Below are 24,463 nucleotides of genomic sequence, written 5' to 3'. Positions count from 1 at the left end.
TTCATGTTCATAAGAGATATTGGTCTGTCATTATAGTCCAAACAGTATATTATATATATTATTTAATCAATTGCTTTTTAAATCAGTTAAGAGAAGAAAGGGAAAAGATTATATATTTATACTGTCTTTTATAATTACGTAATTACCTTCACCAGTGCTTTGTTACCAGTGAATATGTCATTCCACTGCCTTCATACCTCGTTTCTGTCAAGAAGCCAATTATTAATCTTATTGGGATCCCCTTGTATGTAATAAGTCATTTTTTTCTTCTCATTTTTAAGATTTTCTCCTTGTCTTTGACTTTCAGCATTTTTTTTGCTATTATGTATCTGTTTGTGAACCTCTGCATTTATTGCCCTTGGAGTTCATTAAGCTTCCTGGGTACGTAGCTTAGTGTTTTTCAATAAATTTGGGAAGTTTTCAAGCATTATTTCTTCAAATATTTTTTCTACTTCTTTTTCTTTTCTCTCTCCTCTCCTTCTGATACAGTTATGCGTCCCTTAATGACAGGGATACGTTCTGGGAAATGTATCGTTAGGCAGTTGCGTCACTGTGTGAACATCATAGAGTGTGCTAACACAAACCTAGATGGTATAGCCTACTACACATCTAGGCTATATGGTACTAATCTTATGGAACCACCATCGCATATGTGTTCCATCACTGACCAAAACGTCATTATGTGGCGTATGATTGTACTCCCATATTGCCTATGTTAGTATGTTTAGTGGTGACGCACATTGCTCTGAGACTGTTCCTTTTTCTTCATTCTTTTTTCTCTGTTCTTCAGATTGCATAATCTCTAACAGTTTATCTTCAAGTTCACTAATGAAGTGAAGCATTTGATGTAGCATATAATGAAGCATTTAAACTTCTACCAGTTCAAATACACTGTTAAGTCCTTCTAGTGAATTTTCCATTTCTTTTATACTTTTCAACTCCAGAATTTCTATTTGGTTCTTTTTTATAATTTCTCTCTGTATTGATATTCTCTATTTGATGTGACACTATCATTATACTTTCCTTTACTTGTCCAAATATTATGATTTCCCTTGGTTCTTGGAACATGTTTATAATGGTTACTTTCAAGTCTTTTTCTTTTAAACCCAATCTGGTCACTCTCACAGGCAGTTTCTTTTGCCTACTCTTTTCCCAGGATATGGGTCATACATTCCTGTGTCTTTGCATACCTTGTGATTTTTAGTTGGAAACTGGACATTTTAGATAATAGGCTGTAGCAACTGTGGGTACTGGTCCCCCTCTTCCCAAGGCTTGTTACTGTTATTAGTTTCTTCATTTAGTGACTGGCTGGATTATTTTATTGAAGTCTAGCCCACCCACACCTCTGCCTTCCCCTGCAGTGTTAAGCCTTTGATGTTGCTCCTCAGGGAGACAAAGATTTGGGATACCCACCATTTCCCTGGAATAACAGTGGTTTTGACAGGGCTTTCTTCATCTCTTTCCATGACCACACTCAACTGTTAAACTCCACTGATTGCTGGCTGGTTGCTTTATTTTTTTCAACAGTGCCTTAGGTAAATTGGGTAAATTGCTTAGGGTAAAATGCTGTACAGACTAATCCAATCAAATTTGGGCTGCTTTGAAGGAATTGATCTGGAGATAAGTGTTTGAAATATCTGACCGAAGGAGGACTCTTCTAAATTGTTTCTTTCCCGAGTTCTCTCATGAAAACTAATAGGCTTACAGTTTAGCCTGTAACTTCATTGAATCAATGATTTTCCTCCCAGTTACCTTGCACCACAACATCCACTGTTTCCTAAAGCACTCTTATGCTTGAACTCCTTCACGCTCTGTTGTAAATGAAGTCAATTTCTTTGGAAATAGATTAGGAGCTGACTGTTTTAAAGTCTACTACCCCCCTAGGCAAAATCTCTGAACCAGAGTCATGGAGCTGGGGGTGAGGCAAGGGTGCTCAGAACCCCAATATTCTCAGTGGTATCACACCCAAGTAGAAAGACCCACTTTGTTTCATGAGTGGAAACTGGGCAGATTCAGAAGGAAGCTCCTACCTTCCTTGTAATTTAGCCTCAGCAGCTGATAGCTGGGGGCAGGATGAGAAATTCTGACATCCTCTGCCTTCCGGGAAGAAAGTCTTCCAATTGGAGTCTGGGCAGAGAGGGAGCTCTGTGTTCTCAGGTGTACCAGTCTTGAGTGGAGTTCTGGCTTGTTGAGCTGGGAGTGGGAACTGAGAGAATGTTCGTTGTTCAGATACCACAGACTTCCTTTTCTTAACCTAATTTTTGTGGATTAATAGATATTTCATTTGCTTATATCCTTAGGACCGTTCATAACGGCCTCAAATGTTTTTTTAAATAGATTTTACCAGTTTCACTGGGGAGCTAGTCTAAAGAGCTTCTCACACTGTCATCCCAGAAGTCAATTTCCAAATATACTTTTAATAAGGCTCTCATTTTGATGATTTTGTTAATAGGTTAAAATATGAATGTTGGGCCATTTCTCAGCACATAGAAGTAACTTAGATTTGTGAGTGTTTGGAAGAGAAGTAGTGTTGATTATCAAGAATGAAAGCACTAATCACTTCATGTAAAATTATTTTCAATGCCTTCTCTTTTTTTGATTATATTACTGGCCTCTGTAGGTGTGTTGGTAAGGCATTTACCAAAAAGCTACCAGTGAACTATGATTATATTTTAAAAAAATATATTTCTAAGAAAGCACTGATGGATTGGATTAGTGGCCTTTTGGAATAAAATCTATGGTCACATGAAGAAAAGCTTAGTGTCTTAATGGATTGGGTGGAAACATAGAAGATATGCTTATCAGTTTGTGAGTGACAGAACTTTCCTAACAATAGAGATGTTAGTTTCCCTTCTGAGGCAGTAACTTTCCAATCATGAGCAATGTTGAATCTGGATATTATAGAGGAGTGTTCTGCAGTTTGAGCTATTGGCTTAAATACCTCATGCAGATAGGTCCCTTAAATTTTTAATATTTTTATGTTCCTGTGTAGGTTGAACTTTTTCATAAAGATATAGAAGCTTTCCAAGAAGAATGTAAAACAGTTTCATTGGCAGACTCATCACAAGTCAGTCTCTATGAATACTTTCATATATCTCCTATCAAGGTAGGGGAAAAATAAGTCATTTTTATTATCCTTGATAATCTAGGTAATAGCAAATCAACTTGATCTGTTTGGGGGGATATACCATTTAAATTATGTTCTTTAGTAGTATATAAATTCTGTAACTTTACAATTACGAATGTAAATAAATAACAAAGAAATAATCCTTTTAAATTTTTATTTATACTTATAATAATTTTTTACCATGTGGAAATAATAGTGGAGCCACCTACTACATGTGGATTATATGTTTATATCTTGACCTAACATAATGTCACCTTAGTTTTCTGTTAAGGTATTTGTGACAATTTTCAAAATTTTGTATATAATGTGTGTATAACTATTTTTTTTAATTGAGGCATAATTGACATATAAGATTCTTTTAGTTTCAGGTGTACAACATAATGATTCAATATTTGCATATGCTGTGAAATGACCACCACAGTAATTCTAGTTACCTTCTGTCACCATACAGTGTTATAAATTTTTTTTCTTCTGATGAGAACTTTTAAGATTTACTCTCTTAGCAACTTTCATGTGTGCAATACAGTATTATTAACTATACTGTATAAGTTTTAAATTAATTTATAAAGTAACCTTGATTTAAGAATTGAAGTTTGAATGGAAGTAAATGTAAGTTCTTAACACAAAGTTTCTATGAGTTACTTACATAATACTTGAAGAAAAATTATTCTACAACTATATATACAATATGTATATGCATACAATACAAAAGTGCTTTTTGACTGGCTTCACCGTGCTAACTTAGTTCTAATAGTTGAAACATTCACTTTTCGAGATATTTGAGTTATTTCCAACAACTTCAACTTTTAGATTTAAATGTTATTAAAAAGTGTGTAAAGGAGCCTGTCCAGTAGCGTAGAGGTTAAGTTTGCACCCTCTGCTTCAGTGGCCCAGGGTTTGCTGGTTCGGATACCGGGTGTGGACCTATGCACCACTTATCAAGCCATGCTGAGGCAGCATCCCACATAGAAGAGCCATGAAGGACATACAGCTGTGATATACAACTATGCGTTGGGGCTTTGGGGAGAAAAAAAAATTAAAAGAAAAATTAAAAACAAAAAGTGTGTAAAAATTAATATTTTCCTAGGTTTACTAAAATTATTGAATTGAACTAAATATCATATCATCTTACATTGCTGAATTTAAAATTTAAAAAGAGCTGTACTAGATTTTAAATTTCTTTAACTTTCCACTTATTAATTTTGGCATAAACCAGATAATTTTGAAATCTTATTTATGGTGTAGTGAATTTAAAATGAGATTAAATTTTAAAAGTTAAAATTGTCATTATGAAGATAGTGCTTTAAATATTTCTCTCTTTATCTCTTTAGTTGCATTTAAGTGTTTCACTGAGTTCGGGTAAAGAAGCTAAAGATTCAGAACAACGTGGAGGACTGATTGCAGTTCATTCTTTAAATCTTTTGCTGAAGAGTATTGGTGCCACTCTTACAGATGTACAAGATGTAGTTTTTAAGTATGTTTAATATTCAAGTCTATAAATTGGTGAAAAGTCCATTTTATATTTACCTAAAAATTTTCTAAGTGAAAAAGTGTGTAAAGTACATTGCAGATCATAGGCAAAATACAGTTTTTGCTGTTAAATGGAATATAATTTAAGTAACATATTACCTGCTAACCCTTAACTATTAAATAGCAGAATAATTATTAAATAATTTCCTTAAGAAAGAGGGACAGAGGCCATGCAAGTTTGTGCATTATATAAGGCCTTTCTGGCCTAGGGAAGGATTCTTAAGAGGCTGTGTATGCCCAAAGGTGTGGTGTTTAAAAGAGGTGGTGCTTAAAACGGCTTCAAGACCTATAGGATCAAGATTCTTCAAAGCATTTGTGACTAGAATGAAATGAATGCCATGACAGCAAAAGTGAAGGGATAAGTTTAAATGTTACCATCAAGAATTTACATTTTAATGTGAGTCATAATGGAAGCTATTAGAGTATCTGACCAAAGAGACTCAGAGAGTCTGAGGGGAGACTTTAGATGAGAATGAGCTTTTTGGATAGCACCTAGACCTGTTAAGAACAGTAGTAAGAATCAATAAGTCCAATGAGAGATAACTCTAAATCTAGATAAAGTTAGGTAACAGTCAAATTAAAGAACATAGCTTTAAAGACATCGGGAATAGGATGAGATTTTTAATCTTGGTACTGTCATATCCGCTAGCATAGAGCTTCCCAGTTAGTGGAGCGGGTATATGCTGTGAACAGGTTATAAGTAAACCAGTCTTGATTCCTCAGCTGTCAGCTGATCAGGACCTGCAGCAACTGAACTGTGTCCATTCTTGAGCAGCCTCTCCATTTATCTCAGTGTGTCAAACATTTTCTGTGTGGGCCATAATAGGACAGAGTTGAGAAATACGGTTCATGTCCAGGGGCGCAGTCTCTGAATCTCCTAAATTATGTGAAAATGTGTATATATTGGCAGCTTTTCTGAGGATAAGATCCATAGCTTTTATCAGATTCTTAGAGGGTTCTTTGATCAGAATGTGCAGAGATGTATGTTAAAGAGTAGATTTTCTGATTGGCATGGGAAAATGTACTAAAAGGAAAGATTTGTAGAAAAATTCTAAAGAAAATAAAACCATTAATAGTAAAAACATCTCTCTCTTTCTTTTTCTCCACACACGTATTTATATATTTATATGTTTTTTTCAGGCTTGCATTTTTTGAACTCAACTATCAGTTCCATACAACATCTGAACTACAATCTGAAGTAATAAGACACTATTCAAAACAGGTTTGTCTGAGATTATTTCACAAAGGGACAGAGTGGTATAAAATAGTGAATCTGCATGTGTCTGTATATGTATAATGTAGATTTGGCAAGGAAGTGAATAGCCATTTTCAAATTTTTTAAACTTTTTTTTTTCCTCAGAATTGTAGAAAGAAATTGAGCCCAACCCCCATTTCATTTTTTGTCTTGTTTTTTAGCCACTGACAGAAATCTTTTCTGGATCAGTGTGGCCTAGACATAAATCTTTAAATAAAATATTAAGTAATTCATCACACTTCCTTAAAAAAAAATAGGTTCAAGGGAAACAATTTATTCGTAACTAACTGATGAAAACAGGATATTTTTAATGTAATTGAGTTATTGAGTCAGTTAGATATATTATCTTAATGGATTTTTTTCCACCTCTAGAAAGAATCCTGTATCATATGATATAACTGTATTGTATTGTATGATATTGTATGATATAACTTATTTAGTATCTGAGGCATCTGTTGTGTAGTGGACAGGTCACTGAGCATGACCAGGAGGTCTGGGTTTGGATCCTGGTTTAGTCATTTACCCACTGTGTGACCCTGGGCATCATTTGACCTGTATGTTTCTCTAGCCTTTAAAATGATGGTGGTAATAACTGTCAAACATAGCTGTAAAAGTGAAAGCATTTTGAATATTCTAAAGCTTATGTAAATATGTCATATGATTTCCAATATTCTAACACCAATCTGCTTTTTAAAAATGAAAACTAGGGATGAATAAGGTGATATGATTTAGGTGTTGAAATTGGTGGTAAGAGTGAAAAAAAACTGGATATATGTAGTAAACATAAGAAAAAAATATTAAATCTGATTACCTGAATTGATTAATGTTCATATTGCATTTTTAGGCCATTAAGCAGATGTATGTACTCATTCTTGGACTTGAAGTTTTGGGAAATCCCTTTGGCTTGATTAGAGAATTTTCTGAAGGTGTGGAAGCATTTTTTTATGAACCTTACCAGGTAAAATAGTTATCCTTGCCTTATGCAGTATATCACACTAACACTTTTGAATAAATAATGCATTCCAGTTGTTCACTTGAGTTATGGGTATAAATAGATTTTGGGAGACACAACAAAAGGATATTATTTTCTCTCAAAATTTAAACTTAAGACTTTACTAAGATATACTGAATTTTAAGTGTTCTGTTGGAACATTAAAGGTGGGTAAACTTCACACTATAGTAGAAGGAAGACCACCATGGACAGGTAGTCAGGAATTCTTGCTTTGCACAATAGTGTGGGACAATAAAAATAATCGTGCAAGCTGACACTGTGCAGAGCAATCTTAATAATCAATGGCAAAAAATATGGTTGTTCTATGTCCTTTAAAAATTTCTGTCAAAACTCTCATACTTTCACTTATAATGAAAATAAAGTAGACCTGTTGTTTATTTTGTATAGTGTAATTTAAAAGATTAGATATATTAAGAATTAAAGTATTTTTATTTTTTTTTAAGTATCAAGAGTAGTTTGTGCTTACTTATCATATAACTTACAATACAGAGCAAGCGTCTTTTGTATGTTTTGGTAAATAGTCATAATCTTTTCTAGGTTTGGATCAACTTCCAACATTTTATCCTTTGCACTTTCTGAGAATTGTGTAATGTGAAGTTTTTTGCTGCTATCAGTTCTTTTGGGAAATCTTTATTCTTTTGGTCACTACTACTTTCCTCATTTATAGCAATAAGTTCACCTTTAAAAGTAAATAGAACCTTATTTGTTATTATTATTTTTTGACCCTTTAGGGAGCCATTCAGGGTCCTGAAGAGTTTGTCGAAGGAATGGCACTAGGACTGAAAGCACTAGTTGGTGGGGCTGTTGGTAAGAAACAGAATGCCTACCAAATATGATTATGCTAGAAAGTCATGATATATTTGCTTTTATTAAAGATATTATAACTTCTGCTAGGTGGATTAGCTGGTGCTGCCTCCAGAATCACCAGTGCTATGGCTAAAGGGGTAGCAGCTATGACTATGGATGAAGACTACCAACAGAAGAGAAGAGAAGCCATGAATAAGCAACCAGCTGGTCTTAGAGAAGGCATCACTCGTGGAGGAAAAGGCTTAGTTTCTGTAAGAAATTTCCCAGTGTTGTGAACATTTTAGGGAATTTCTTTTAAAGCCACGTTCTGTGAATAAGGAAATAGGCATAGAATTTTCAGTCCTTCATATATTATTTGGATATTGGAGGAACAGTAAATTGTGGCCTACATAAAATACGTCAGTAGCCTCCAAAAGCATTCAGTTTAAATAAAATAGTTAGGAAGTATATTAATTCTTATGGTATCTAGAAAGCACAGCTCTGTATTTTTTTTGTAAGCCAGGTTCAGTTCTTCAAGCCATCCTGTGCAAGTATTATAAATTTTCACTTGTGCTTTCCCTCTAGGGTTTTGTAAGTGGCATAACAGGAATTGTTACAAAACCAATCAAAGGCAAGTATGATAGTTCTTTTAGGTAATGTATATTACCAAGTCTTTTACAAGTTGATTCTATTTTCATTCTTCATCCAGTTGTCTAAAACTTTGTCTTTTTTTCTTTCTAGGAGCTCAAAAAGAAGGAGCAGCTGGTTTCTTTAAAGGTGTTGGGAAAGGTTTAGTTGGAGCAGTGGCAAGGCCAACAGGAGGCATCATAGACATGGCTAGCAGTACATTTCAGGGAATAAAAAGGTAAATTCTCTTTGATGTAGGATATGAGTAAAATGCTTAAACCACAAGAAATGAAATAAATTTGCTGTTTGGCTCAAGGTACTTAGTTATGAACCCTGTAATATGACAAGTTGCATATGATCTTTATAATTCCTTTTGATACTTTTTATGTTGTTGCCATTGCATCATTTCAACTTGATAGAGTTCTCCTTTATTGGTCATTTATTCCCAGGGTTCTTGGCAGGAAAGGTTTAGCAAGTTAAACAAGCTTTTCAGTTATGTTGATTGAAATACATTATGATAGTGTAATGCTATATGTCAGTTATAAAATTAGCAAATGTAATATTCTGTCTCCTTTTTTGAGAAATAAAGAATGGCATTTTATATTCCTGGTTCAAACTTAGCCTGTGTTTGCCCTTCCTTTAAAGGATGCTCTTATTTTGTTACGAAACATTACATCCATTCCCTTTATTTCTCTTCATTTGTGCAATAATTTTAAAACATGTTATCTCTTCCTCCAAATTAAGTTTAGTTTATGACTGAAATTTACTAGTTACATTTTTGTTCTCTGTTCTAGAAATTTCCAACACATACAACAGTTGGTTAAATTCATGCTAATGAGACCTAACTTAGAAAGTTAGGTGGGTGGATATCTCCCTAATCTGTTTCCTTTTGTATTTTCTCTTACTTCCTGCTCTATAGGGATAAGTATTGTCATCTGATGAGCTGCTTCTCTTAAGTCAATATTTCATACTCCTTACCATAATTGGATGTTTCTGGTTTTGTAATTTAGAATTAGGATGAGAAAAAAAGGTTCAGTCTCTTCTACCTGTAACTTTAGTTTCACACGTATGATGTGTTGAGTCATAGTCATCAGAGAAACTCAAAAGTCAATGAAACATAAGGAATTCAAAATATGTAGGGCCAGCCCCATGGCCTAGTAGTCAAGTTGAGTGCACTCCACTTCGATGGCCCGGTTTCGCAGGTTCAGATCCCAGGCTCGGACCTACGCCACTTGTCAGCCATGCTGCAGTGGCGACCCGCATATAAAATGGAGGAAGATTGGCACAGATGTTAGCTCAGGGCGAATCTTCCGCAGCAAAAAAATAAAAAATATGTAGAGAGCTATGCAGGTGTCTGTTCAGAGCTGCTAGAATAACCTTCCATTTATCTAATAAATAATCTTGTAATCTTGTAATCTGTACTCAGCTACATTACCTTTAAGGGGTAAGGGCAAAATAAAACATTTTTAGAAAAAAATAAGACTAAGAACTGTTAAAGGACGTACTTGTAAATGACATTGAAACCAGAAAGAAGTGGGTTATAAGAATCAAATGTAAAAATATAAATTGGTAAATAAAGCTAATTGAACTGTATAAAAACAACTTTGGAACCAAAATATTAAAAATAATACGATGCAATTTGAGAAGGGAATAATTGGCATAAGCATTTTTATATCATTTCTGAAGAGGATATACGATTTGTTATATATACACATGCACACATATATATACATATATACTATATATACTAAAGACGATTGCTGCATAACATTAGATGAAACAGACTTGAAGACAAAAAAAAAAATTATTTCAGATAAATAAGATAATTAGCTAATGATAAAAAGAACAATTAACCAAGAAAGTAATAACAATTTTGAACTTGTCGTCAGTTCACAATAGCCTCAATCTTTATAAAGCAAAAATTGATAAAATTACAGGAACTTGCCAAATCTTCAATAATGGTGGAAGAATTTAACATTTCTCTCAATACTTGATAGATCAGGAAGACAAAATAAAAGTAAGTAAATAAATGATTTGAACACAGTTAACAAGTTTTATCCAATACACACACATAAATATTTATCGATTCAGCACATTTTAGGGAGCTTCTTATATGCCTAGACACTGTTTTACTCACTTAAGGAACCAGAAATGAACACAATTGGCAAAGTTCCTGTCCTCATACAGCTTACAATCTAGTGGGAGAGTAATAAATGAAAATAAGTGAACTGATAAATATATGATGTACTAAATGGTGAAAAATGCTATGAAGAAAAATAAAGTATAGTAAAAGTTCATAAAGAGATCTAAAGTGGTGGGGAGGAAGGTTTTATATAAGATGTTCAGAGAAGCTTCACTGGTAAGATTAAAATTGTGGAGAGACGTGAAGGAAGTAAGGGAGTGAGCCATGTGAGAAGAATACCCTAGGCAGTAGGAACAGCAAGTAAAAGACCTGATGCAGGAGTATGCATGGCTTGTTTGAGGAACAGCAAGCCCAGTGTACCTGGAGTAGAGTGAGCAAAGGAGAAAGTTGGAAAAGATGCTGTCAGAGAAGGAGCAGGGGATCAGATCATATAGGGCTTGGTAAGCCACTGTAAGGACTTGAGCTTTTTCTTAAGTAAGATAAGAAGCTATTGGAAGGTTTTGAACAAGAAGAATGATGTAAGGTGGATGCTATATTGAGAATAAACCACAGGGGGACCAGGGCAGAAACAGGGGAACACTTAAAAGGCTTTTGCAGTGATCCATATGAGAAATGATTAGACCAGTATAGGCTAGAGGTTGTAAGAAAGAGTCATGTTCTGCATGTCTTTTGAAGGCAGTAACAACAGGATTAGTTAATAAATTGGATGTGGCATATGAAAGAAAGAGTTCATCAAGGGCAATTCTAAAGTTTTTGTCTGAACATCTGAAAGGATGGGATTGTCATTACTTTTAGGGAAAGAGGGAATTAGAAGTTTTGTTTTGAATATATTAAACTTAAACTATCCCTTGGATGTCCAAATGGAGACATCAAGTAGTTGTTGAGTATAGGAGTCTGATGTTCAAGAGAAGGGTGCAAGCTAGAGTTAAAAATTAGAGATTCTTGAGCCTATAATACGGTGTTTAAAGCCAGTAAAAGAGATTGGATGAGATCACCTAGGGAAAGAGAATGGAAAAGAGAGAAAAAAGAGTACCAAGGACTTGGCCCTCAGGCACACTAACACTTAGAAGTTGGGGAAATAAAGAGGACCCAGGAAAAGAGACTGAAAAGGAATGGCCATTAACATATGGGGGATAATTGAGAAAGTGATGCTCCAAAAGCCAAGAAACAGACAATCCTAGCTTATACTGTTGTTTAAGAGAAAAGAGAACTCCCTCTCCTTCATCTGTGTGAGAGTATTATAAGTTTGATTTGAAAATCAGATGTGGAACTTAGAACACAGCAATTGTTCCCCACTCCTTATCTTTGCAATCCCTCTCCTTAGAATGCTCTTCGCCCTGTTATCAGCATGGTCACTTCCTTTATTCAATAATTATCTTCTCGGTGAGGCCTTCCATGGCCACCCTAAAATTTCAATTTATCAGCTACCCCTGCCCAGATACTTCGTATCTGTCTTCCCTCCTTTATTTTTTTTCTCTTTAGCTCTCATCACTATTTATACACTATGTATTTTACCTTTTTATTTGTCTTTCCTGCTAGAATGTAAGTTTTATGAATGCAGTGACTCTTGTCTGTTTCCACGGCATTTAGAATACTGCTTGACATGTGGCAGTCTTTTTTTTTCACCTTGAGATCATTGTAGAGTCACATGCAGTTGTAGGAAATAATGCAGAGAGATCCCTTATACATGTATTATGTTTCCTATGGCTTCTGTAACAAATTACCACAAACTTGATGGCTTAAACAAGAGAAATTTGTTCTCTCACAGCTCTGGAGGCCAAAAGTCAGACATCAGGGTGTCAGCAGGTCTGCACTCCTTCTGGAGGAAAGAATTTGTGCCTTGCCTCTTCCAGCTTCTGGTTGCTGCAGGCATTTCTTGGTTTGTGGCCGCATCACTCCAATCTCTGCCTTCATGTTCACGTTACCTTCTCCTCTGTATGCCTAATCTCCCTCTGCCTCTCGTGAGAACACTGGTGGTGACATATAGGGCCCACTCAGATAATCCATGATTATCACCTCATCTCAGAATCCTTAAGTTAATCATATCCATGTAGACTTTACCATATAAAATAACATTCAAAGGTTCCAAGGATGTGAGCCTGATATCCTTGGGAACCACCGTTTAGACCACTACATGTACTTTGCCCAGTTTCCACAGTAGTAACATTTTGCAAAACTCTAACAATATCACACAGGATATAGACATGATACAGTCCACCAATTTTATTCAGATTTCCTCAGTTTGTACTCATTTGCTTGTGTGCGCACTAATTTCCTACAGTTTTAGCATTTGTGTATGTTTTTACATCGACCACCACAGTTGAGATAGTAAACAGTGCCAGCACCACAAAAATATCTCATGTTGCCCTTTTATAACCACATCTATCACCCTCCCATTTATCCCTGTAATCTATAATGCTGCTTTAAACACCTTAATGTAGTCTATTTAAAATTGAGATATAATTCACATACTGTTAAAAAAAATCACCATTTTAAAGTGTACATTTCAGTAATTTTTAGTATATTCACAAAGTTTTGCAGCCATCACCTCTATCTAATTCCAGAACATTTTCATCACCCCAAAAAGAAACCCTATGCTTGTCAGCAGTCACTCACCATTTCACCCTCCTGTCAGCCATCAGCAACCACTATTCTACTTTCTGTCTCTGTGGATTTGCATATTCTGGATGTGGCTGGATTCTTTCACTTAGCATTATAATGTTTTCAGGGTTCATCCATATTGTATTGTACATGAGGGCTTCATTCCTTTGTATGGCTAAATAATATTCTATTATATGGATATACTGCCTTTGGTTATCTGATTCATTAGCTGATGGATATTTAGGTTGTTTCCACTTTTTGACTCTTAAGAACAGTGCTGCTAAGAACATTCATGTAGAAGTTTTTGTGTAGACGTATGTTTTCAGTTCTCTTGGGTTTATATTTAGAAGTAGAATTGCTGGGTCGGTATGGTAACTGTGTTTAACTTTTTGAAGAATTGCCAAACTGTTTTCCACAATAGTTGTGCTATTTATCCCCACTAGCAATGTAGAAGTTTCCAATTTCTCCACATCCTCTCTAACACTAGTTATTTTCCATTTTGTTTTTTTTTAATAGCTAACCTATTGGATGTGAAGTGATATATCATTGTGGTTTTGATTTGCATTTTGTAATGACTAATGATGCTCAGAATTTTTTCGTGTGCTTATTGGCCATTTGTATATCTTCTCTGGAGAAATGTCTGTTGAGATCCTTTTACATTTTTTCCTTGGGTTGGTGTCTATTTATTGAGTTGTAAGAGTGCCTTATATATTCTGGAAACTAGATCCCATTTTCCCTATTTGTGTATTGTCTTTTAGTTTTCTTGCCTAGTATCTTTTGATGAAGTCTAATTTATCTATATCTTCTTTGGTTGTTTGTGCTTTTGGTTTCATATCTAAGAAAGCATTACCTAAGCCAAGGTCATGAAGATTTACACCTATGTTTTCTTCTAGCTGAGTTAGAGTTTTAGCCCTTAAGTTCAGGTCTTTGATCCATTTTGGTTAATTTTTGGATATGAAATGAGGTTGGGTCCAAATTTATTCTTTTGTGTGTGCGTATCTAGTTGTCCCAGCACCATTTGTTGAAAAGACTATATTTTCCCCTGTTCAGTGGTCTTGGCACCCTTTTCCAAAATCAATTGACCGTAAATTTATTTGTGGGCTCTCACTTCTGTTCCATTGATCTATATGTCTATCCTTATGCCAGTAACACATTGTTTTTATTACTGTACCTTTGTAGTAAGTTTTGAAATCAGGAAGTGTGAGTCCTCTGACTGTCTTTCTTGATTGTGTACGTAGTCTCTGAGTCACTTGAATTTTTGTAAGAATTTTAGGATCAGTTTGTCAATTTCTGCAAAAAAGCTGGAATTTTGATAGGGATTGCATGGAATCTGTATATCAATTTGGAGATTATTGCCATCTTAACAATATTAAGTCTCCCAATCTATGAAAATGGATCTTTCCACTTATTTCGGTCTTTAATTTCTTCCAATGATATTTTGTAGTTTTCGATGTGCGTGTTTTCTTTTCTTAAATTCATTCCTAGGTATTTTATTATTTTTGGTGCTGGAATGGAATGTTTTTAATTTCATTTTTGGATTGTGTATTGCTAGTGTATAGAAATAAAACTAGTTTTTGTATATTGACCTTGTATTCTGCAACCTTACCAAACTCGTTTATTAGCTCTAATAGTTGTTTTGTGGATTTTTCAGGGTTTCCTATATATAAGATCATGTCATCAGAAAACAAAGACAGTTTTACTTCTTCCTTTCCAATTTGGATGTCTTTTGGTTGGTTTGTTTTTTCTTGCCTCATTGCCTTGGTTAAAACTTCTAGTACAATGTTAAATAGAAATACCAAGAGCAGACATGCCTGTCTTGCTCCTGATTTTAGGGGAAGACTTTCAGTCTTTCATCATTAGGTACTGTGTAAGCTATGGTTTTTTTGTAGATATCTTTTCTCACATTGAAGAAGTTCCCTTCTGTTCCGAGTTTGTTCAGTGCCTTCATCAGGAAAGCATGCTGGATTTTCTGTGTTAAAGATGATAGTGTTTGTTTTTTCCTTTGTTTTATTAATATGCTATATTACATTGATTTTCATATGTTGAACCAACATTACATACCTGAGATAAATCCCAGTTGGTCAGGGTGTGTAATCCTTGTTATGTGCTGCTGGATTCAGTTTGCTGGTATTTTATTGAGGATTTTTGTGTATATATTCATAAGGGACATTGGTCTGTAGTTTTCTCTTCTTGTGGTATCTTTGTCTAGTTTTGGTATCAGAGTAATACTGTCCTCATAGAATGATATCGGAAGTATCCCCTCCTCTCGTTTTCTTTGGAAGAATTTGTGGAGGATTGGTGTTATTTTTTCTTTAAAGCTTTGGTAAAATTCGCTAGCAAAGCCATCTCTATTTGACTTTTATTTCTGGTAAGTTTTTTGTTTCTGTTTCAGTCTATTTATTTGATATAGGTTTAATCAGTTTGTCTATTTCTTCTGTCAGTTTAAGTCTTCTTTTCTTTGTCAGTCTAGCTAATGGTTTGTCATTTTTGTTGACTTTCTCAAAGAACCAATTTTTTGTTTCACTGATTCCCTCCCTTGTTTTTCTGTTTTCTATTTCATTTTTCTCTGCTCTAATCTTTATTATTTCCTCCCTTCTGCTAGCTTTGGGTTTAGTTTGCTTTTATTTTTCTAGTTTCTCAAGCTATAAAGGTGGATTATTGATTTGGGATCTTTCTTCTTTTTTAATGTTAGGTGTTCACAGCTGTAAATTTCCCTCTTAGCACTGTCTTCACTACATTCCATAAGTTTTAGTATGTTGCGTTTTTGTTTTCATTCACCTCAAAATAGTTACTTTGCTTTGTGATTTTTTTCTTTGACCTTCAGTTATTTAGGCTTCTGCTGTTTAATTTCCACAAATTTGTCAATTTCCCAAATTTCCTTCTCTTATAGATCTCTAAATTTATTCTGTGTGCTCAGATAACATACTTGTATGTTTCAATACTTTTATGTTTATTAAGATGTGTTTTATGGCCTAATATATAGTCTGTCTTAAAGAATGTTCTGTGTGCACTTGAGAAGAATATGTAGTTTGCTGTTGTTGGAATTGAGTGTTCTATAGGTGTTTTTAAGTCTAATTGGGTTATAGTGTTGTTGAAGTCTTTTATTTCCTTGCTGATCTTCTGTCTACTTGGTATCCATAATTAAAAGTTGAGTATTGAAATAACTATTGTTGTTGAATTGTCTTTTTCTCTTTTCAATTCTGTCAGGTTTTGCTTTGTGTATTTGGGGGCTCTGTTGTTAAGTACGTACATGTTTATAGTTTTTATATTTTCTTGATACATTGTAAAATACAATTTTTTGTATCCTTTTCTCATTTTAAAATGTCCTTCCTTGTGTCTAATGAGAATTTTTTGTTTGAAGTCTAATTTTTCCTGATGTTAGTATAGCCATTCCAGCTCTCTTTTGGTTACTGTTTACATGGTATATCTTTTATCATCCTTTTACTTTCAACTTATTTGTGTCTTTGACTCTAAATTGAGTCTCTTGTGGACAGCATATAGTTGGATCATATTTTTTTATCCGTTCTTCCAACTTCTACTTTTAATTGGAGAGTTTATCTATATGTGTGTGTCTGTATATGTGATTATATTATGTGTAAACTCGTAATTAATATTTGTTGAATGTGTGAATATTTGTTGAATGAATGAACAAATAAATTGACCATTCTCATGTAGGTCCATATAGTCAAAAATGTTAAATAAAATATTACAGTACCAAATTCAGCAGTGTATATGTGAGTTTGAAACAAAACATATCAAGCCCAAGTAAGAATATGAGGTTATTTGAATGTGAGAAAACCATGTAATATAAGATTTATAGCATTAATAGATTTGAGATAAACCATATGATTACAGCAATGACCAGGAAAACCTTATTTAAAATTCATTCCCCATCCATGATTTTCAGAAACAATAACAGAAAAACAACTATAATAAGCAGAGTAAGAGTAGAAATGAACTTCCTTGGCTTGACAAAAGCTGCTTTTAAAACACAAAACAAAAACATTCCTAATATCTGTACTTCATGGAGAACTCTTAACAGCTTTCCCTTTAAAGTTAGGAATGAGACAGGGATGCCTGCAGTCCTCTCTTGTATTTAGCATTGTCCTGGAGGAACTAGATAGTACGTAGTCATGCGCTGCATAAGAACGTTTTGGTCAACAATGGAGTACGTAGACAACGGTGGTCCCATAAGATTAATACCACAGAGGCTAGATGTGTAGTAGGCTATACCATCTAGGTTTGTGTAAGTACACTCTGTGATGATCACACAGGAACGAAATTGCCTAACAATGCATTTTGCAGAACATATCCCTGTTGTTAAGTGACGCATGACTATAGTAAGAAAAGAAAAAGAAATTAAAGGTCTTACATTGTAAAAGAAAAAAGCAGTACTCATCATTTGCTGATTCTCTGGTTATTGTCTACAAAGAAACTCCAAGAGAATCTATAAACAAACTTCTTTACAGTTCTGCTTTTTCTAGAGAACTTATTTGTGTAGAGTAGTGAGGTAATAGTCTTATTTTATCCTAAAGAAGATCCTTTTTAGTAGTTGCACTTTAAAGTTACTTATGAGTTTTTGCATAATTTTTAAAGTCAAGTTATATTTTTCCCCCTAGAGCTACAGAAACTTCTGATGAAGTAGAGAGTCTCCGACCCCCTCGATTCTTTAATGAAGATGGAGTTATCAGACCGTACAGGTTGAGGGATGGTACTGGAAATCAAATGTTACAGGTCGGTGAAGAAATATCTTATAAATTAAGATTAATCAAGTTAGCTTTTTAAAAAGTAGCTATATAATGCTTTAAATATATATTAGATTATTTGGGCTTTTATTTGTTTTGCTTAATTCCATTTATAAGTGTCTTATATTTACTTAGGTTTTATGTACATTTATTTACTATAAGATTTTTTTTCTTTTTTACAGGCATCAGAAAGTTTGATATGAAAACAGTTAATGCATGACTTGGCAAGTGAAAGCCAGCAGTAGATTTTAGCCTTAAAATTTATAGACTACGTACAGCTGTTTCAGTATTTTGAATACAAAGGAAAGCTTTTGTATCGGTAACTTTTTGTATAGGATTTTTAGTGAATCTGATCTTTTTATAGGCTCTTCTTAGTTGTGTACTGGATTTGCTCAATTTATTAAAAGCCATTGTGCCTTTTGTACCCTCATAATTGGTGGTACTTATTTAGCCAATTAGACCATTTGTGTTTATCAAACCGCTAGTAGCTTTTTTACCAGATATAACCCTCATGTCCAATTAGGCATGGGTAAGGAAAAATATCAGGACCACTGCTATTGCAAATTCTTGAGTTCTTATGTTTTCCTTTTGAAGATGCTCAAATGACCATGACCCTCTTCCTGCTTTATGCTTGTGTAGTCTGTTTAAAACCTTGTGGAATTTGATAAGCAGTTCACATGAAAGCCAACATCTTTTAGTAAGGAAAATTGGCTTTTGGAACAATAGAAAACTTGAAGTAGAATATTTTATCTGTTTAGACAACTTTCTTACTTTGTATCTTGGACTTTTTAAAATCTGGATTATGGTGTAGGTAACTTACACCATAATAGGTTATACTGATTTAAAGTCGTTTCTGTGTTTAGATGTGGAATACTAAATTAAATCATTTGTTTGAAGACAAACAAAGAGTGATTATGTTGTATAGACTTGAAAATATTCATGGTAATAATAAACTGTGGGGATATGATCCTTCCTTTATAATAAGCCTTGATATTTTAAATATTGTCATGTCTAGAGAGATCAGGGTAAAGATTTAAAACTTTAATATTTTTCCCACTACATGCAAAATATATGATTTTGCATAAAATGTACTTCCATCTAATGTAGTAAAACATAACCATTGAGTTAATGTGCAATATTTAGTAAAGTGAGTTTACATTGTATTTAAAATATTTTTAAAGCATCAAAATAGTTGCATATTGGGATAGAGCTGGCCATCTAGTGAGAGGTTGTGCTCTAAAGGGCATGTTTTACAGTCTCTACAGTGACAGCATATTATTCTTTGGAAGATGAAAATGTTCAGAAGTCACCTATGGTTAATACACTTGAACATATATTTCTGCTCAGTACCTGCCTTTCCTTATTAGAACACAATTAACATGTTGCTAATATTTTACCAGACTGAATAGTGATTAAATCATCTTTTAGAAAACTAAAAATATTTCTTGAGAGACTGTTGTAACAAACTTAGTAGGAAGTAAGAATGAGTAGTGAGGAGAGTTTTAGAAATACATCCTCGTTATTAGGGAACAGATTATAATAAGTAAGAAAGGCATGAGTTATCAGAAATTTCTCACGATTGATGTTTCAAGTAACAAGTAAATTTCAGTGACAAGTAAATTTATTCTACACCTTCCTTTTTATTTTCTGAAGCTTTAAACGTTGGGATTCAAAGGTCATGACTTTTGACCGTGTATTTTTAAAGATGCGTATTATTTTCCGTAGGCCAGTCTTAGCACTAATTACTAAAAGAGCTATGTAAATAACTAAAAACTCACACTATCTTGTCAGCCATTACTTGTTTTTCAGCAAGAGCATTAAACACAGTGTTAGCCGGAATACCTATGGGAAATCATCGGATGCCTTAGGATGTTTGTGGTTAGCATTATTCTCTTACAGATGTAAGCAGTGAGTTGTTGCTTTGGTGGTAGTGGTGCTTTTTTGAATCAAAACTCTTCTGTATTATTAGCAAACACTTTAAAATCTACAAATATCAGTACTGTGGAAATGAAGTAGATGACATATAAACAGAATTTAAAATCTCATCCACCTAGATTTAATCTGAGTGATTTAACCCTGATGCCCTTAGAAAACTTGCAAATATTTCTCCTTTTATTTCTAGTTTTCTAAAAAAGTACTCTGTGTTCACTAAATTATATATGCCCATATATAATAATTAAATATAAAATACACTCTTTCATTGTGTCCTTTTCTTTCTAGAAAGTAGCACATTTTTATCATCCTTTCTAGTAGTCAGAGTTGCCTACTAGAGAAATAGAATAATAATTCTAATATATTCACAGAATACCCTTACTGGTATCATCAAAATATTTTATACATTAAGTGTGCCAACCAGTAAAGTTTAGTCTTAGGTCTATTAAGTTATGGAACATTATATCCATAGTTACTGCCCTCCTCAGAGCTGAAAAGTCTGCTTCAAAATTCTTCTGACTCCTTGAACATTTCATAATTTTATATGTTTTCCAAGCAATTTACCATACTTAACTAACCTTTGTGCTTTTTTTTTTTTTTTTTTTTTACCATGCTTACAGAAAATTCAGGTCTACAGGGAGTGGATTATGACTCACAGTAGCAGTAGTGATGATGATTATGATGATGATAATTAGTCAGATATGAAATGTTAAAATTCATATGTTTTGTCATTTTATTTGGAATGTTTCCTTAACGTGTTTTGTATGACTGCTACCATAATGCCCATATGTCCATTTTTAGGGAGTTAAAATACTTTTTCCTTTTAAAATGTTTTTCTACACATTTTCAAAAAGCAAAATAATTGCATTATTTAAGCACAGAAAAATATATTTTACAAAGTAGAGCATACCATATATTATAGCATTTGCTTGTATATATTTTGTAGCTTTGTAATACAGTTTGTCTTTATGATTTGAAGTTAGGCTTAAATATTTTTTTACTATTCACTAGTTTTATTTTAAATTATCTGCTTATTTGTTAGCAAAATGCCATTTTTAATGTTCTCTGTAAATTTTCTGGGCTATAATGTAATGCTATTGTGTAAAAAAAAAGAAAAAGAATAGTAATATCCAGTCAATATTTTATATTTATTTAGCATTTTAAATGTTTTTTTGTCAAATTTCTTTTAATAATAATAAACTTATATAACTTGAAGCACTATTAATTTGTTGTTCTATTCCAAAATCATATAGGTTGAACTACTGTAATAAGGAACATTCACGATTTGTCATGGAAGGTTAGATAGTGAAATAATTTATAGTCTGAGAATGAAAAAAATGTTCTTTTCTTTGGTTTACTTTTTATTTCATTGTATATATGTATGTTTTTGTGAAACAATGAACAAAGTTGGTTTTACAGTCAATATATTCACTTATTAACTTACATATCCATATGCTATATCCCTATTATAAAATGTTATGAATTAATTGAGGACATTAAAAGAATTTTATAGTAAGCATAATTATGTATATTTTTTCTTAGCAATATTGGGAAAATGCTATCTATGTCTCTGAAAGATATATGAGCAAATCTGTTTTATGTTTTGTGTACTGAAGGTTTTTTTTAATTTCAACTTAGATGAAACTGTCTTTTTCTATTTCTCTAGTATATGAGATGTACCAAAAAAAACTCTCTAAAAAGTGAATATTATAGTCTGATGTTTAATCCCTTATGAGTGCTGCGCTTTTTGATCAACAAAGGAACATTTACCTTGATTTATGTTAAGCACTTTTCTTATATTGAGTTTATATTAGATTGTAGTAAATAATAGCCTTAATTGTTCAGCTTTTGGTTTATTGATTCAGCCCATGATTTCTGAGTCTCTTCTAATTCTTAAGTTTGTCAAGATTTTATTTCTGTTAAATCATTGTTCTTTATTTTTTAGAAAATGATTATTTTAAATTTTTATTGATCTTACAAAAAAAAGGAAACTAAAAAATTCCCAGCTCTTTTGAAATTTGTACCTGCCCAGCATTCATTCAGATTAAATTCAAATCAAGGTCTTGTATACTAGGACTAAGAAATATGTAAATATCAAAGAATTTAATTATTATTTTCATCATAATAGTATTCTTATCTTTTTGGAGTAATTAAATAAATGAAAACAGTGATCACTAAAATAGTCATTACTGGTTATCAGATACAATTTGTATTTGTCATGTACCCACTGTTCTCTCACCCTTGGCCAAAATCAGCCCAAGCCTGCTGCTGCTTCTAGAAGCTAGAAAGAACAGAGCCTCTTGTCATGTGTTGTGTATGCCTGAGGAAGGAAAGGTCTGGAAATGTCTTCATTGACTTCTTATATTCCACCTTTGCTAGGCACAAGGCCTTTCTAAAAGGGAAAATGCTAAAACTACTTGTTTGCAAGACATTTACTGAGTTTCCTGTGGTTGGTCTGTGACACTTAATTTTACAGTACTGGTTTCATAAAGGTTCTTAAGAATTTATCTGGAAAAAGTTGTGGATATTTCAGCCGTGATTTACCATTTTAATGAAAAGAAAATTGGAGGTAGGATTACATTTATTTAAAATCTCTTGAACAGTAAAAAGATTTAAAACAATATTCTAGTAACTAGTAAACTTTGTTCATGTGATCTTATGAATTCATCATTCTTAAGTTTTTAGCCCTTAGAAATATGTTCTTTAACAGTATAATCGCCCTTGTTCTTTCTGTTTCTGTTTTCCTACCACAGTGAAATAATCTTTTGAAGCTTTTTTGACCACAGGTATTTTTCCGGTTTTTAAAAAAATGTTATGTGCTTTTATTATATAAAAATTTTTAAATTTAAAATTCATGGAGATGTAGGACCTGGACAAAAATAGCTTCTTATTCCTCATGAAATGTATAGAAAATAAGATCAACTTTGGGATTTTAATGAGACGAACAGTTCTTTTGTTTGTTTATTAGTGGCTTTATAATGAATTAGAACTTTAAAAGTAGAAGTATCCACCTAATAAGAAAGTCTAGTGAGAAACTGTGTTTGAAAGATTGATTATGTAATACCATACCTTTTCTGTCCTTTAACTTTATTTATATTCCAAATTTCTACCTGTTCATTGCTTATGTGTAGAAAAAGGGAGGGAGTGTTCTTCTCTCGTCTCTAAGGGAGTAATTACTCATTCTTTATTTTCCTTTGTGTCTACTTGACACTTGAGTAACATATTGAAATCTGGCAAGAAGAAAAATTTATAAAAGTCCTGAAATTCTGGACACCTATCACCATGAGTAAATAATCTAAGTTTATAAGAATTATTGTAATTAATGAAATTAATTAGTGTTCACAGTGGATTATAGATATAACAAATGTAAGTCCAGAGTATTATTGCTAACTTGCAATATTCCTTATGGAAAGGGAGGTCAGAATAAATTTCACTTTGTTTCTGTATTTAAAAATAATCAGGATTTTATAAATTTTACCTTTTCTAATTGTTCAAAACACATATCATTGATGCAGTATTGAGTGTTAATTTTAAGGTTATGTTAACAAAATTTACAGATGGAACCATTGTAGATCTGTGACTAGGACATTAGTGTTAAACATGAAATATATGCTATTGTATTAACATCCCGAGGTCATATACACTAGAATGATGACTGCTATAGTAGCTACTATAGTAGTTTGTCTGATTTAAGCCCTGTGGTGAAATTTTGCATTATACTTTCCTATAGTGATGGGAGGAAGACCAGAAGCCACCACCCCAACTGTTACTGAGTGCTTTTCTACTGCACGTTCAATCCTCTGTTTTTTATTTTATAGATTTACTTGCAAATTTATAAAATTATTATAATAGTCCAGAACTATTAAAGGTCCTATGGGATCTAAATAAGATGCACAGATTATTCATTTAGATCAAATATTAATGATGATGATTATGGAAAAAGACTGTAGATTTTATTTATTTTATCCTTGCACCTTTGGGATAAATGGAGATCAATTAAAAATGTTTAGATCATTAAATAAATCTTTAATTTCCGTGGATGAATGTTTGAATTCATGAAGTGCAATGAGTACAATCAATACTAGACAAAACATTACAGAAAGTCCTGAATCAAAGAATAATAAAACACATGATTTCAATAGGTCTGTGTTAAGGAGCTAATTAGAATAGTTTATGATTTTCATATATAGGGGTTTATGGTTTGGTTTGTTTTAATGTGGTAGACCATTTTCATATCCATAATTATCCCTCAATCAGTGTGATAAATTTATTTAGCAGTTATTCCATATCGACTAATATATATAGCAACAGTGTACCTCCAAATATCAGCTTTAAAATAAATGTTTAACAATTTTCAAAATTGGTTTTTAACGTAACCTTCTTCATTGCATATACATATTCTAAGCAGTGAAACGGTAACAGATATCTAGTAAGTTGCATTGTGCCATTCCTCTAGATCCTAGAGATGCTTAAATATTTGAGCATTTAAAATATTATAGTCATTATTTGTGTTTTTTAAAAACAAATAATCACCATAGTCAGAGATTTAGCTAAGTATATATAATTCTTCTTAATTGGACATGCTATGTTTTTCTACTATAAGTTACCGTTTATCAATAACCTGTTAACTACATATGTCTACAAAGATTTTCTGAATGTATTCAATAAAACTTAGGATTTCTATGAATTAAAAAAATTAGAGACC

General features: G+C 33.0%; 1 protein-coding gene across 5 annotated transcripts in view; it reads left to right on the top strand.

The window, feature by feature from the left end:
* VPS13A (vacuolar protein sorting 13 homolog A) overlaps positions 1-24,463 on the top strand; it is a 249,952-nt gene that overhangs the window by 199,868 nt on the left and 25,621 nt on the right. For 3 of the 5 annotated variants that reach the window (XM_058565619.1, XM_058565615.1, XM_058565616.1), the window contains exons 60-68: positions 2,993-3,106; positions 4,459-4,601; positions 5,798-5,879; positions 6,757-6,870; positions 7,656-7,731; positions 7,819-7,982; positions 8,296-8,341; positions 8,452-8,575; positions 17,701-17,815. In XM_058565619.1, coding sequence (XP_058421602.1) covers positions 2,993-3,106; positions 4,459-4,601; positions 5,798-5,879; positions 6,757-6,870; positions 7,656-7,731; positions 7,819-7,982; positions 8,296-8,341; positions 8,452-8,575; positions 17,701-17,815 — 978 coding nt within the window. The other 2 variants (XM_058565617.1, XM_058565618.1) reach the window with 2 other exon arrangements.

This window comes from Diceros bicornis, chromosome 22 (assembly GCF_020826845.1).
Source record: "Diceros bicornis minor isolate mBicDic1 chromosome 22, mDicBic1.mat.cur, whole genome shotgun sequence".
In the NCBI taxonomy this organism is placed as follows: Eukaryota; Metazoa; Chordata; class Mammalia; order Perissodactyla; family Rhinocerotidae; genus Diceros; species Diceros bicornis.
This window is presented reverse-complemented; position numbering and strand designations above follow the sequence as displayed.